The following is a 15,809-nucleotide window of genomic DNA, read 5'->3' as shown; positions in this document are numbered from 1 at the left end:
CATTTTATTAAAAATAATAATAATAATAATAATTAATATTTACTTCATAATATAATAATGTCCGCGCAACATGTATGAATGTCCGTACTTATTTATATAAAAAGTAATGATCACAATATCAAAATAATATTTTCTACTTAATATAATCTTGTCCTCGCAATATTAACTTACGTATTTACGTCTGTATATATTGGTATGAATAGGTGATAAACACATTATCACAACATTGTGTACTACAGAAAAAAAAAAGTCGAGGAAGAGCAGCTATTACGAAGATAAACCGGACAGGTATGAATAACTGTGTAATATTAAGTGGTTCCGCTCGTTATTAACGGCGCTAACCAACATGACACAGAAAAGTTGAAGAATAGACTTTAAGTACGAGGGGGGGGTCAATAAGTCTTTACAAAAAGAAGGAAAAAATAGTTTTGCGTATGTAATTTTTTTATATTTTTCAACATAATCTCCTTGAAGGTCGATACATTTTATTAAATGGCCTTCCAGTTTTTTTAAGCTATTAGAAAAATATGATTTCTGAAAATCCTCAAAATAGGCATTTGTTTCGACGATGACTTCTTCATTCGACGTGAATCGTTGTCCGGCAAGCCATTTTTTGAGGTTAGGAAATAAGAAAAAGTCACTGGGAGAAAGATGGTTTATTCAAGACTATAGCTTGCCCTCAAATGGTAAAGGATTATAATACTCACATAGAGATTATTGACAAATCACATCAGATAAAATCATTCTATGAAATAACAAAAAAAAAAGAAAATGGTGGCACCGCGTACAAGGGCACGTAACTATTATCAACACTTTCATAATTTGTAAATTTTTCAATCCTGATAAAGAATTGAAATTGAAAGACATTCGTTTATCAGTTGTAGATAAGTTAATAAAAAAAAAATTAAAACTCCTGAAAGTATCAGGACGTCAATACAGAAGAAACATTTGCCTCGTATGCATGAGGACTATACACAAACAATGAGCTTTTTAGTACTAAAACAAAGGATTTCGATCATAATTCTATTGCACGACATGCAGTGTAACTTTATGCATTAATACGGAAAAAAATTACTTTGCTGAATGTCATAAATAAAAAATTATTACAACACAGAAGGCGATGAACATTAAATCCACATGTGACTAATATGTTCTATTGGTAGAATTTTCCAAATTTTCATTCACTATATTAGATTAATAATCTTTATTATAAAAATTTGGGAGCATATACATATAATAAAAAAAAAATATTTGTGAAAAATTATACAAATATAAGAAAATAAAAAAATGCACGTGTATTTTTAAATTAATTTTAAGTAATTTTCTTTTCTTGGCAATTTTACCATAAGTTTATAGTTTTTGAGAAAAAAAATCATGAATTATTTAAAAATATTTTGCGGTTTGGACGTCATTTTACAAATTCTACAGTGAAAAATCGATCTATGAATGATGGATTCTTAAAGTTCAACCATTTATTCCACCGGTTAAAAAGGTTTCCGGTCAATTCCAAACGTGAAAGGCTTTGAAAAAAAGAGAAGAAAATTAATGTTTTCTTTTTGTTTAAACACCATTTTTTCATAAATATTAATAATTTTGAACAATTTTGAATTCACCATCAGAAAGGATTTATTTCAAGCTTTTAAAATATGCCCCTCTCAATTTTTTTGGACATCTATAGAATGAGTTACGAGATACCAAAGACTGGTATATCGCTAGTGGCGTTTTCGGCCGAAACGGGTTAATTTAGACAGGTTAATTCTCATTTAAATACATTTTCTACTACAATCACTATCTTTGACTGATGAAAATGAAAAAATATTTATTGAGAAACACGAAAATAATAGATAAAAGAACGCTTAAAAAATTGTCAGAACATAAAGGTGTAAATGAAAATTCAACGAAAAGAATACAAATATGATTAAAAACAATGGATATCATAACAATGACTTATTAAATTATTATAATTACTATGCAAGTGTAAATAAAATATGAGATGATAAAATGCATGCAAATCATCTAAATTCTAACGCAAACGATACTCACAAATAAAAAAAATTACTATGCATTTTCCTAATCTCTACTCATAAATTTCCTAGACAATATACATTTATTACTCCCCTTATTGCATTCGAAATACATAGTAATTTATCACGAAAGTGTTTATTTGTACATATTTCTGGTTGACTGACACGAAGGATTTCCTGCACTATTTAACATAATACCAAATATTTATAACACCAAAGAGCACCTGAGTAAACACGTAATCGTACTTATTATCACTTTCAGGCCCACATTGTTATTTACGGTTATATGAAATATAATAAAATTAAAGAGAAACCTACAATAATATTGATATAAAAATTGAGTACCTGTGGAGGGTATAAGTCCAGAGTACACTCTACACACGCCGTGAGTCCAGGTAAGATTACTCTTACATTTCCTTTGAAACCTTCAGTTCCACCATCGACAAATGGAATTATACTGCTATGATCAAGAACACCATCGTTATAAACAAGAAGCGAAATCAACATGCCATTGATCCATCTTCTTGCTATAACCGAATCTAAACCACAAACAACAATATGAAACTGACGGTAAAAGTCTTCATCCTTATCTTGAATTTTGCAGTAATGAGGAACAACATTACATCCAGGCATTTGATTGTTAATAAATATTGAAGCTGTTTCTGCTTTTGAACTTCCAATGTCTTTATGTCGAAACAAGAATTGCCTGAAATTAAACTAAATAATTATATTGCTTTATCCAAAAATTAAGCGTTATATATTACAAGAAAAATTTATAGTATTTCTGGAGTATGATCTTTAAGTTTTTCTAAAGCTATGTTTCTTATCACACAATTGAGATGACAAGTGAACTGTAAAAATTATAATGTCTTATCGATATGCGAAAGAATAAAAAGAAAGATAGTGCAGAGAGATATAGCAATCACTTATCTCCCGGCATTCTCTCTATTCCCACTCCCATTATTTCTTACTCATGCTATGTTCCACGAGGATTAATTTTTATATTACGTGTTCTTTGCTCCAGGGGGAGGGGGAGCTAATTAAAACAAATTTCCCACGTTTCGATTTGTATTCCCACAATGAACTACTCACTGCCACGTCGCTGTCAATAGCACTGGGGAATTGTGTTGAAAGATAGACTATTTCTATTTTCGTGAGCGCACCAGAAAACATGTAAATACGTGTAAACTGCGGGCGCTTAACAGATCGCGTAAGTTTTGTTTCGAGCGAGGATCAGTTAAGGGCTTGAGAAAGCCCCTAACCTTGAGAAAATTTATACCTAAACCTTCACTAGACTTATCAAATGTTTTCTATGTGCGCCAAATTTATTTATAATCTGTCTAATACGAGTATATTAAGACATTAAGTAAATGTTACTGCTATATAGTTATGTGTACACGAGATTTAGGAAAATACTCCAGTAGATAGTTTTTATTTTAGAATGCGATAAAAAGATTAGAATTTATTTATGCTGTAATGATGAATCAAAAAAATATATTATTTAATGCCGTTAAAAATTATTCGTCCCTCGATGCAAGACTAACTACAGGCTTAATCTGTTTCAAGTAACCTTGGTGATGGCACATATATATTGCGCGTGGCTGAAAACGTACGTGAAATCACGGAGCAATGCAAGAGATAAAAAGAAATCAAGTCAGGTTCTCTACTGCGGGCAGGGATTAGTACAGAGTAAGGTAAATATAGACATAATAGGAAATAAAATAAAATGTGCGAATTTTATTCCGCTTTTTAGAAACAATTCACAATAACGATTCGGCCAAGAGATTTTAGATACAGACAAAGATCAACAAGTGAGCGCACTTGTTGACCACAGCGAGTACGAGAGAGAGAGAGAGAGAGAGAGAGAGAGAGAGAGAGAGAGAGAGAGAGAGAGAGAGAAATAAACATATCCAGCTAAGCGCGAATAGTGGTCGCTTCACTCGTGCAACGACTCACTGCATTTGTGATGATACAATCAATCGCCTACCTTATTTTGGACATCGTTGCTGCAAACAACGATACTACGACGGATCGAGTAGATTTATGGGAAGATAGTTGGTCGATGATGATTAGCCGACTCGGCCCGCTTATTACTGGTAGCGTCTAGAGAGTGATGCTCCGAATGGTTAAAATCAATGATCCTGTCAACATTGGGCGTCGATCTCTCGATAGATACGCTACACTGCATCGCGTCCTCTCTATTCATACTTCACCGCATAAAGGGTCTGGCTGACGAGAGGTTGCTGTAAAAAGCAAGTCACCAGGTCGAGTGAAATTCGACAGGACAAACTTTGTAACCGTCTGTCTTTCTCGCTTGTCGACTAGTCAGTCTAAGCTATTTTTCTCGTCACGTGTCGCTCTCCCCCTTTTATCGCACCCACGTACTTCTCTTCGATGCATTCAGTAAAATTATACTGCGGTAATCCTACTTTTATGAACATAAAAAACATCTATTTTGTAGATATAACTATAGTAATTCATAATGGTGCTTGTGAAAATATCTCGTGAGTTTGTGCATGAGGCCTGTATGATAAACTTTATCAAAGGCCTGGTGAAATCAAGAAATGTGCCGAAGAAATACTGTTTACTTTCAACTAATATCCTCGCAGTAAAACACTATCCGTTTTACTTGTTCAATCGCGAAATGTTTGCACCTCAAACTGAATTAAGGTTATGAGATATGTTTTCTATTCAATGTTATTGGATTAATTCAGGCTAGAAATACTTTCTCTAAACATTTTTAAAAGTGCTGGTAAAAAAATAACCGGTCTATATAAGATCACCAGTTTAGGTTCTTTATCCGGTTTATATATTAATATTTAATTTATGCTACTTTTTAGTCAGAGGGGAAATAACAAATATGCAAGCATATATTGAAAATAATTGTTACGTATATTATTGCTTTAAGGTAACTTTTTAATTATTTTTTTTCTTCATACAACATTTTCTTACCGCAAGATCTTCTGATAGCTGGTATAAATGTAGTTAGTGTTTTAACTCGTTTAGTGGCATTTCATAGTAAGTAATCCGTTGCTTCTATTCGACTTAGATATATCTGGATTTGTATGTTTTTTCTTCATATATTTTTTGTAACACTTTGAATGCTTTGTTTACTTTGGTTTTATCTTAATTCCATCTATTGACTGTTACCTTTCTCTTAGTAATCTCTATTTTTTATTTTTTGTGTTATTAGATATATTACTAGTGATTTGCTATGTTTTTTCTACTATTTACAGTCATCTAACATTTGTTAATGGCCTCAGGTAGATATACGTTAAGTATTTTAATACTACTTTCTATGTTAGTAACTGATTTAAGGTAAACGTTACGTGTTATGCGTTCCATAATGAAAAGAAAATATTTTTTCAGTCAACTTTCATGTAATTTTTACAGTTTTGAGTACTTGTGAGTATATATTTATATTGTGTTACGTGTTACGTCCGAAATTTATCAATATTTAATTAAACTTACTTGGAAAATCCGCCTAGAGTAAGCGAAAATTACACAAGCCGACAAGGAAAAAAACCCAGAAAGTAGACAGTACGTTCCCAAACGTTTTTGGTGCGCTGAAACCGAATATGACCTCAGAATTGCTCCATCGCCCTAGGTTTTCGAGAAATCCTAACCTAAAAGTTCAAAAAACACGATTTTTCACTATATTTCGCGTAGTATTATGTCGTAAGTCAATTTTATTTTAAAAAACGAGCAATGCTATCTCAAAGTACTACTCTTACCCTTCAAAACCCTTTTTCAGATTTAAAAGATCGTTTTTTTCCATCGAGATATCGTAGATTGAATTTGAGTGATTTAGCGATTTGGTTACAGCACGAAATAGTGGCGAATTTCCGAATAAGGAGTTATAGTGTAATTATATGTTTTTTGGGTTACTGAATCAAAATTTAACGTCAGAACGACTCTATAATCTCAATTCCCTTAACCCTAGAGCCCCATAACCTGCGACGCTGTAACCCCTGACCGACATACACTAATTTCCTTAACCCTCGAGCCCTTTAACCTGCGGCGGTATAACCCCCGACCCTCACACCCCAATTTCCTTAACCCTCGAGCCCTTTAACCTGCTGCGGTATAACCCCCGACCCTCATACCCCAATTTCCTCAACCCTCGAGCCTTTAACCTGCGAAGCTATAACCCCCGACCCTCACACCCCAATTTCCTCAACCCTCGAGCCCTATTACCGCGACGCTATAACCCCCAACCCTCATACCGAAATTCGCTACGCAGAATACCTCAAGCCTCCAAATTATATTCAACCGCCGAGCTCTACAAGTCGGCAACCTCAGACTCCTTTGCCAGAATTTCCTCAATCAGCACTTCAAGCTGCTATCGTATAACCGTATGTCTCTACATTTCAATCCCTTCAATATCCAAGCCTTGTATTCTACGCAGCTTTCAATTACGCGTTTTAAATCTCTTTTATTCAGTTTGTGAGTGTTGCATCTGAATATCTGCAACCCTACAGTTTTTCACTTCTTTTTTTTATGAAAACGCTGTCGTTTATCTTGAAATGAATGTTTAAGAGATTTGTGTCTATGATGATCTGTTAATGTATCGTGTCGGTGTAGAGCCCAGCAATAGTCAGCCATCATGCTCTCATTCCATCTACCTTGATAATGTTCCTCTTTGTTTCTGAAATCTTGATGAAATCTTTCACCCATTTCTTCACTGAACGCTCCAACATTGTCCGGAAAGTATTTCAAATGTGAAAACAAAAAGTGTATTTTCAGGCTCATCAAACACCCCAATTTTTGAAAATTCTGTAGCATTGTCGACACAATAGTTTTGTATTTAGGGTCCCGGTGGTTTCTGAGAAAATTCTCGGTGACACTTTTGAAACTTATCCAAGCATTTCTCTCATTAGTCGTCATTATCAAGAGGAATTCATCATCTTTCATAAGTGCTCGAATGTCTGGCCCTACAAATATGCCTTCCTTAATTTTCGCTTCAGACAATTTAAGAAATTTGCCCTGAAGATACTTGTAACATTCGCCTTCCTTATCTAGTGCCTTGACGAATTGCTTCATCAAGCCCAGTTTTATATGGAGTGGAGGTAACAAGATATGTTTAGTATCAACAAGGTTCTCATGGACGACATTGTGTGATCCAACAACCATTCCGATTCTTTTCGTCCATTCTTTCCGAACCCAATGTTCTTCTCGTGCACGACTGTCCCAGAGACACAAAAAACAGGGGTGCTTCGTATTTCCAGATTGCAAGCCAACTAATATATTGATCATCTTGAAATTGCCACAAACGAGCCATTTGTGTTCATTGTAATTGATTATCTCAAGAAGGAATCGAAAGTTATCGTGAGACTCTTTCATCACAGTGGAATGAGCAATGGGAATAGCTGCATACTCATTCCCATTGTGCAGAAGTACTGCCTTGAGACTTTGTACAGATGCATCCATGAAGAGTCGCCAGTTCTCTGGATTATAACCTCCTTGCACTCCATATAAACTGATGAGATGCTTTATATCGTTGCAGTAAACACGCAAGTAAAATATGGCCGAAATTTAATATCTCTCTTCCTGTAAATAGAAACTTTTGTGTCAGGTAATAAAAGATTTCTTTCTTTTAGTCTTGAAGCTAAGAGTTCTGAAGAATCTTTCGGAAGATTCAAATCACAGATCAGATCATCCAAAGAATTTTGGTCGAAAAGTTTGGGCTTTTCTGAGTCAGAAAAATCTTCTTCATCACTACTGCTACTTTTGTCTGTTACCGGAACTTCTATTGGTTGAAGTTTTTTTGGCTCAGAATCAGAATTTTTTTTTTCTTTCTATTTTTCCATACTGAGCTGCTGTTACACTAGAAACGTTCGAATAAAAGAGAGAAGCTGTGTTATTATGATTAAAACCTAAAGTATCACATTTACAACAGTAACAGTCATCATGGTGATTTTTAGGTTCACGCCATATTGTTGGTTGGAGAACAACTTCGGTTTTAGTTTTATTCCAGTTTTTTAAACTTCGGCGACAGTCTTCACAAATATATTTAGGAACCCATGGTTTGTCTAAATTCTTCGTAGGTGTCTCGTAACATTCTTCAAACTGATCTTTAATGATATCAGTGATTGGTCGACGAAGTCGAGCTACCTCAAATTTACCGCAGATATTACAAAAGGAATCGATTTTTCCTTTGCATGGAATTCTACATGCCGACATCTTCAATAACTTATAAGTTAATTGGAAATCACGAGTAATATTATAAACTTATTCTAATAACGAAATGGGTAAATATAATTAAATTTCTAGAAGACAAAGTAATAATAAAGATCAGTAAAGTACTGCACGCAGTGTTATATGAGAAATAATAGAAATTCCAGTGACTTCTCCGTTAGCCTGCCGCTCAAACGCGATCCCTAACACGGATGAAGAACGAAGCACAAAAATTTGTAGTTTTTGAGCAATGTCATACTCGGTTATCCTCAAGTAAGGAAATGTAGGCCCTAAGTGAATCCGATATCTGCTAACGTAGATACTTTCTTCATCGTTAGTGGACCAGAAAAATGTAAGATTAAAAATCCTAGCTGATCGATTTCGCAAGTTATAGACACTTGTATGTAAACGTAAATTGTACTTGTATACGTAAGTTGGATATGAATTTTCCTATCACAGACACAAATTCTTCTACCTTCTTTTACCGCAGAAATGACGTCTATCGTTGTTCCATTGACCCAGCGGTATTCCCCGTCCACCAAACCCGAAATTCTTTAACCCTTGATAGGGCCGGGGGTTATAGCTTCGCAGGTTAAAGGCTCGAGGGTTAAGGAAATTGGGGTGTGAGGGTCGGGGGTTATACCGTAGCAGGTTAAAGGGCTCGAGAGTTAAGGACTTTGGAGTATGTCGGTCAGGGGTTACAGCGTCGCAGGTTATGGGGCTCTAGGGTTAAGGGAATTGAGATTATAGAGTCGTTCTGACGTTAAATTTTGATTCAGTAACCCAAAAAACATATAATTACACTATAACTCCTTATTCGGAAATTCGCCACTATTTCGTGCTGTAACGAAATCGCTAAATCACTCAAATTCAATCTACGATATCTCGATGGAAAAAAAAGATTTTTTAAATCTGAAAAAAGGGTTTTGAAGGGTAAGAGTAGTACTTTCAAATAGCATTACTCGTTTTTTAAAATAAAATTGGCTTACGACGTAATACTACGCGAAATATAGTGAAAAATCGTGTTTTTTGAACTTTTAGGTTAGGATTTCTCGAAAACCTAGGGTGATGGAGCAATTCTGAGGTCAGATTCGGTTTCAGCGCACCAAAAACGTTTGGGAACGTACTGTCTGATTTCTGGGTTTTTCCATTTTTTAAATTTTGTCGGCCTGTGAATCCGAGTCAGGTATCATCCGAAGTCGCTGTATTTTATTCAGCTAACGACAGTGATGTTCTGACTTCCTTGATGATATTAGACTAATTGTTGAATATAATTTAAGTTTTAATTAGCGAGGTACGGACGCCTTGTTTTTTGTGGCTTCTATTTGGGCATGTAACTCCCGTAGTTGTTCGCTTGGTTTCTTCTCTTCATCGTTTTTGAAAGTAATCTTAGTCGGTGTGGTTTTGTAATGGACAGTTTGCCTATCAAACGCCGCCTGCTCTCTTCGTGGCGGAGTTGGTGGTGTCTCTACGTCAGTTGTGGGTTTCGCCAGATACATGAACAAGTGAGCCAACGATGACCATACAGCGGCCAATAAGTGTGCGCTCCATCCATAAATCCTGTATAGAGCGTACCCGTTGATGCAGACGTCTAAAATGCCTTTGAGAAATTGTACAACTAATATTATCATAAGGATTCCTGCTGAAATAGTGCCGAACTTCATAAAATTTTCCCAGGTTTTCTGTATTACTGATTCGGTAAAGTCTTCTATTACATTTTTGTTTAGTAGATTTTGAAGGTTTGATTCATCTGCAGGTGTTGTCGTGCCATTAAGCCTTCTTGCCATGTTTTCTAACAATGCTGGTCGTTCGATGAGGAAATTCGTATGATGGTGTAGGCGATCGAGATCTTCAGGGGAGTAGATTCCATCATTAATAAGATTGTTTATATCACTGTAATGCCAAGTCAGTTTTTTCATTGGTTGAATTATAGTTGGATTGGTAAGTAGTGACTGACTTTTAATGGAGAGTACCACATGTTGAATTTGAATGCTGCGGGTAATATTGAATTACAATCTCTCGCGGTTCCGTGTGATTGTAATATGTGTGTTTCTGGTTTTACGAAGAGTTCGTTTTTGTTACAAATTACTGGTAATTCGTGGTAACAGTTTTCAGTCTTCCTGAGACGGCATTCTACGGGTTGGTATCGTATAATGTGTGCGATTTCACCTACTGTGACTGCTGTGTGTCCTGGCTGTCGCATGATAATTGTAGCAAATACATCAGGTGCAGTGTATGCCAGTGAATTTTTAATTACTTGTCGTTCAAGTTCACATCTGTGTTTTACTATATCCTTGTATACTTGGGAAAATTGAAGTTTAACGTGCCGTGCAAAGTAAGTCATTTTTGTGTTAAAATACGCTGACAGAAGTATATCTTCGAGATCAATTCTCTGTTTTGCTGAAAAGGAACGGCCTGGTTGTGTTTCTACTATGAAAAGTCTGGCTTGTTCAGTTGAGATGAGGCGATATCCGCATAGATCAAATGAATTTTCAGTGGCTAATCCGAATTGTATGTTTCCAGTTGAGTTGGTAAAATACATATCTGGAGCATGTGTGATGTTATCGGTTACTTTAGTTCCATAACCTTGATACAGCGCTTCATACATATTGTAATTGCACTGAGGTTCCGAGTTTATTTGCCAAAATGCATAGAATTCTTCATTGGTAAAACAGTGACCATCTGTATAAGTACATTGCGTACCAAGAGGAAGGTATATTTCGTTTCTCTCTCTTTTTGCACTGATGTAGAATTCCTGTATTGTAATTAAATATTAAACTGTGATTGTAAGTTCTGAATACTCGTATGCATTTTCGTACTCGATACCGTTTATTACTAAACGGACGCCTTGGCATTTTCCTTCGCTGACCAACGAGCCGTGGCTGGTGACAGTTTCACGAGTCGTTGCGTTTACTTTGATGTTTCTGATGATGGCTTCTCCAAGTTTAAACTCACCGTATCGTGCTATGTCAAAGCATTCATCGGATGAGACCCTTTTTATGTAGTTTTCAACGCCGTGTTCAACGTCGGAATTGTGTGAGAACATGCTACAATGACGTGCTGTACGTTTAACTTGAATTTTGCACTGTCTTACAAAGATCTTTTCATATTCAACTAGTTGTAATAATTGTATGTATACTGATGTTTGCATTGGCTTGATGTCTTCGAGATCACACGACCCGATATCGATGAGAGAGACGGTCGTTATATTAGGTTTTCCGTCTCCACACCTGTAGGCGGTGAGTGTGGCAGTGGTGCTGATAACTGTGAGGAAGATGAACGCTGAAAGGAATTCCAATTCGTATTGTTTTTCGTATTCTGTTTTAACTCTAGATGGAAGAAAAAATGGTAAAGAAAAAGAAAAATATTAGAAAAATATATACTTTTTATATTATGTGGCGTATTAGGTTCGCACTTTAAGTTTTCTTTTCGATTCATCTCGCTTTTGCTTCGTATTATTGTAATAGTGATTTGAAATGCTAACTTTATAATTTATTTCTAGTGGTTATTAATAATGCTCACATTTACAAGTCGTTTTCTGTTTCTCCGCTTATTGTAGTGCTGTTATTTGTATTATTCTCGCTATTATAATTTTCGGTGGACAGTATGTTTGAGTTTTCCTCATGGCTGGGCAATGTACAAGAACTACTTGGTACCGCAGTGCTGATCTCGCTACATCTTAAGCGAGTTAAGCGCAATTTATTTGGGCGAACCAAACGGGTGCTATTTTTATACGCGATTTAGACATTACCTGTTTCATTTTCTATTTCAAAAACTCTAAAAGGGCCTCGATATTGGGGCACATGTTTTCCAGATCTTGGTTCTAATAATAACATAACATAATCTCCTACTTTAAAAATGCAGAGGTTACATCTTCTATCATAAAATTTTTTTTGAGCGTATTTTAGTATTTATTAAATTTTTCCGAGCCAGTTCTTGTACATCGGCCAATCGCTCCTTAAGTCTAGCTACGTAATCACAGTACGTATCGACAGTGTCTTCTTCGAGTGAAGTTTCTGGACCAGGCACGCGGGCTAATTTACCGTATACGCATTCGTATGGTATTAGTTTTGTGCCGTCATGAACGCTTGTGTTATAAGAAAAAGCAGCGCATTCGCACCACGTATCCCATTCCCTTATACTATTAGTGTAGTTAATTAACCAGTCATTGAATGGTGCATGCGTTCGATACTACCGTTGGATTGTGGTCGGTATGCCGTTGTGTTACAGGTTTTAATGCGACAAAGCTTAGCCATGTTCCTTATTAATGGCCTAGTAAAATTTGTTCTCTGATCTGTTAGTATTATTTTCGGACAACCGTGAATAAAAATGAATTTTCTTAAAAATTCATTTGCTATTGCTTTTGAGTTTGTTTTTGAAAGCGGTGCTAACGTAATGTGTTTTGTTAATAAGCATTGAATTGTTAAGATATAGCTGTTGTTTTTTCTAGTTTTTTTTAACGGTCCGACCATATCCAACGCTACTTTTTCGAAGCAAGTACCGGGCGTATCGGTCAAAATCATTGGTTGTTTTATTTTTTGTCTGCGGAGCTTATTGATCTCACAAGTTTTACAGAGACCAATGAGCTCCTGTATTTGTTTTTTCATATTCGGCCAGTAATAATCCTGTCGAATACGCTTATAGGTTTTTGTGACACCCTTGTGTCCATTTATTGGGATTTACCATTGTGCCCATGAATGTCAGTGATTATTTTTTCTCTAATAGCACTATCTGGTAGCTGTATTAAATTTTTACAAATCAAGATTTTAGTTTGGCTTCCCTTGAAATAAATTTTGAGAAGATCGACGATCTCGTTCCACTCGGTATCGTCAATCCTGCTTGTTTTTGATATTCTAACAGAAGTCAAACAAAGTGAGAGGCATAAATCTAAGAGAGATTCTATTGTACTTTTCAAAATTTCTGGGACTATTGTGATTCTCATGTTTTCCTTTATCGGCAGTGCTATTAGATATTTGTTTTTATGCTGATGGACTTTTGCCTTACCAAGTGTTAATTCATGGTGAGACGGAAGTTCATCTGCATTTTGAAAGGTAATGGCTCCAGAATCTATTGGTTGGTTTTTGAGTGTTACAAAGTAGATGAGGTTATACTTCGCAAGTAAGAAATTGTTTCTGATTTCTATGATATTAGGCGCTGGCCTCGGTCTGGTTACTTCACTACGGCCAAATTCATATTCTACTTCGGATAGATTTTCATCACCCGACTCGTCTTCAGAGACATTTTCTAATTGATCTTGCTTTTTACTGTTTTTCTTTTTGGAGCTTGTATTACTCGTTGTATTACTTGTATTACTTGTATTACTTCATCTTGATTCTGAAGCTCATTTCCCATCATAGGGTCGTCCTCTACATTTGCCAAATCGTCAGAGCTAACTAATGTTTCTCTGTTTACGGCGGAGTTCATTAAGTATGCCTATGTATGTCGTCTCTATTTGTTTCTAAGTCAGTGAGAGAGTCTATAGGAGTGTTTACTATGTCCGATGCTGTTCTATTTCTTGTGGTTATTTCTGGCGATTGAGTATTTGTCGGGTTTCGTGGAGAATTAATATCGTTAGTTTTCTTGTGTAATTCTATGTTAATGGAGTCCTTCAGGATTTGTTCTATTTTCTTCCTTTCTTGATTTGAAAGACGGTATGTCGTTCCTAGAACCGTTTGGAGATACAGGTCTGTTAAAATGCAGTTAAAATCGATCTTGTTATCATAGTCCGTATTGAAGAGCGTCTTGTCGTTTTTATCCTGAGTCAGCCATCGGATCTTGATTCTGTGTGAGTGTTTATATATATCCTGTATAGCCTTGCATAAGTAAAACGAATCATCAACCGTCTTTACGGCAATGAATTTGCCTTTTTCGTATATCAGTTCGTGTTTTTGTTTATCATATTTTGGACACTTTACTAGTAACTCTGCGCTCGCCGTTTTTGATTCCATTTCTTCTCATTTCCTGATCGCAAGTACATCTTGAGGTAATGGTGGATATCTAGATAATGGATCAGCGACGCGATTGTCCTTACCAGGGCTATAGATAATGGTAAAGTCGTATTCTGATAACTTATACTCCTACCTTTTTTAACGAGAGTTTGGATTTTTGAGATTTCGTAGCCAAACTAGTGGCTGGTGGTCCGTGATAACAGTGAATTCTCGAGCGAAAATGTAGTATCTCAATTGCTCTATACAATATACTATTGCGAGTAACTCCTTTTCTATTGTACTGTAATTTACTTCAGCTTTGGTGAGTATTCTAGAGGCAAAGCAAACTGGTAACTATAGATGTTCACGTCTCTGGCTTAGAAATCCTCCTATAGCGTATTTTGAGGCGTCAGTGGTTACAAAAATCGTTCTTCTAAATTTGGATGGATTAAGATTGGTGCAGACGTCAAAGAATGTTTTAGGTAATCGAAGGAATTTTGTTGGAGCTCTCCCCAGGTAAATGGGACGTCTTTCTTAAGTATATCTGTTAAAGGTTTTGCTATTTTGGAAAAGTTTGGAATAAATCGTCGGTAGTATCCGGGTAATCCGTGAAATGATTTTACGGCAGTTGGATTTTCTGGTAATGGAAACTTCTTTATTGCTTCTGTTTTTTTTAGGATCCGGTTTTATTCCTTCGGGAGTCAGCACATGCCCAAGATAGTTTGCTTCCTCTCGATAGGGCCTGCACTTTTTGGGGTTGAATTTTAAGTTTGCCTTTATAAATATTTCTGCTGTCAAAAGAAATTTCTGATCATGCTCATCGATGTTTCTTGCAAAGATGTTAAGATCATCGATATATGCGAATACGATTTTTCCTTGAATACCTCTTAGTACATTATCTATCATGCGTTGGAATGTACTGGGCGCATTTTTCAATCCAAAGGGCATGTTGATTAAATTCGGGATCGGGTAAAGGTTGGGTTTAGTTTTTTTGTTTAACTCTCGGAAGTCGACTACATCTCTCCATTCCTTTTCTTGTTTGGGTACGACAATAAGAGGGGCGTTATAATCGCTTTTCGATGGTTCTATAATTCCTGCTGCTAAGAGTTTAATAACTTCATTTTCAACTATTTCTTGCATCTTTTGTGGAATTGGATATTGGCGTATATGTACAGGGACGTCATCTGTCGTTATTATTGTATCTTGCCACGTTGATGGACGTTAAGTTTTCAGTAGGTAAATGGAAAGCTTTTTCTGTTTTTTCGACTAAGTTTCGAAATCTCTGTATTTTATCGTTAGCTAACTCACCGAAGTTAATCAGATCCATAATCTGATCGACTCAAATGATTTTGAGGTTTTGAAATGCTGGGAGCTGATGGAAAATTTTCCGTAATTGGGTAACCTGATGTTTCGTCAAACGTTTTGTATGTATTGCTTTCTGAGTCGAGCTTAAATGTAGCAAGCACATGGGTTTGATTGATTTCTGTTTCGCTGTTTTTATTTAATATTTCTTTCTTAGTTTCGACATATTCTTGAACTGAAATATTTAAGTTCTGTATCATATTATCTATTGTGATAGGGGCGTTTTCTTTGACGTAATTCTGAACCAATAAATGAGGCCTGTTCTGTGCTTTTTCAGCCTGTGGTGCCTCGTTTATAGGTAATTTGTTTCTGTTTACGT

The 15,809-nt window shown here is 35.8% G+C and overlaps 1 protein-coding gene across 2 annotated transcripts in view; it reads right to left on the bottom strand.

Annotated features, from left to right (window-relative positions):
* The window catches only part of LOC131675062 (NEDD8-activating enzyme E1 catalytic subunit), a 353,933-nt gene that overhangs the window by 232,364 nt on the left and 105,760 nt on the right, over positions 1-15,809 (bottom strand). For both annotated transcript variants that reach the window (XR_009302985.1, XM_058953895.1), the window contains one exon: positions 2,370-2,730. Coding sequence is in view for 1 of the 2 variants with exons in the window: in XM_058953895.1 (XP_058809878.1) it covers positions 2,370-2,730 (361 nt within the window). In the remaining variant the exon portion in view is untranslated. The remainder of the gene's footprint in view (positions 1-2,369; positions 2,731-15,809) is intronic.

The sequence above is a fragment of the Phymastichus coffea genome, unplaced genomic scaffold (genome assembly GCF_024137745.1).
Source record: "Phymastichus coffea isolate CEN01 unplaced genomic scaffold, Cenicafe_Pcof_1.1 PCOF00016, whole genome shotgun sequence".
In the NCBI taxonomy this organism is placed as follows: Eukaryota; Metazoa; Arthropoda; class Insecta; order Hymenoptera; family Eulophidae; genus Phymastichus; species Phymastichus coffea.
Note: the sequence above shows the minus strand (reverse complement) of the source record. Positions and strands in the feature narration are given on the sequence as shown.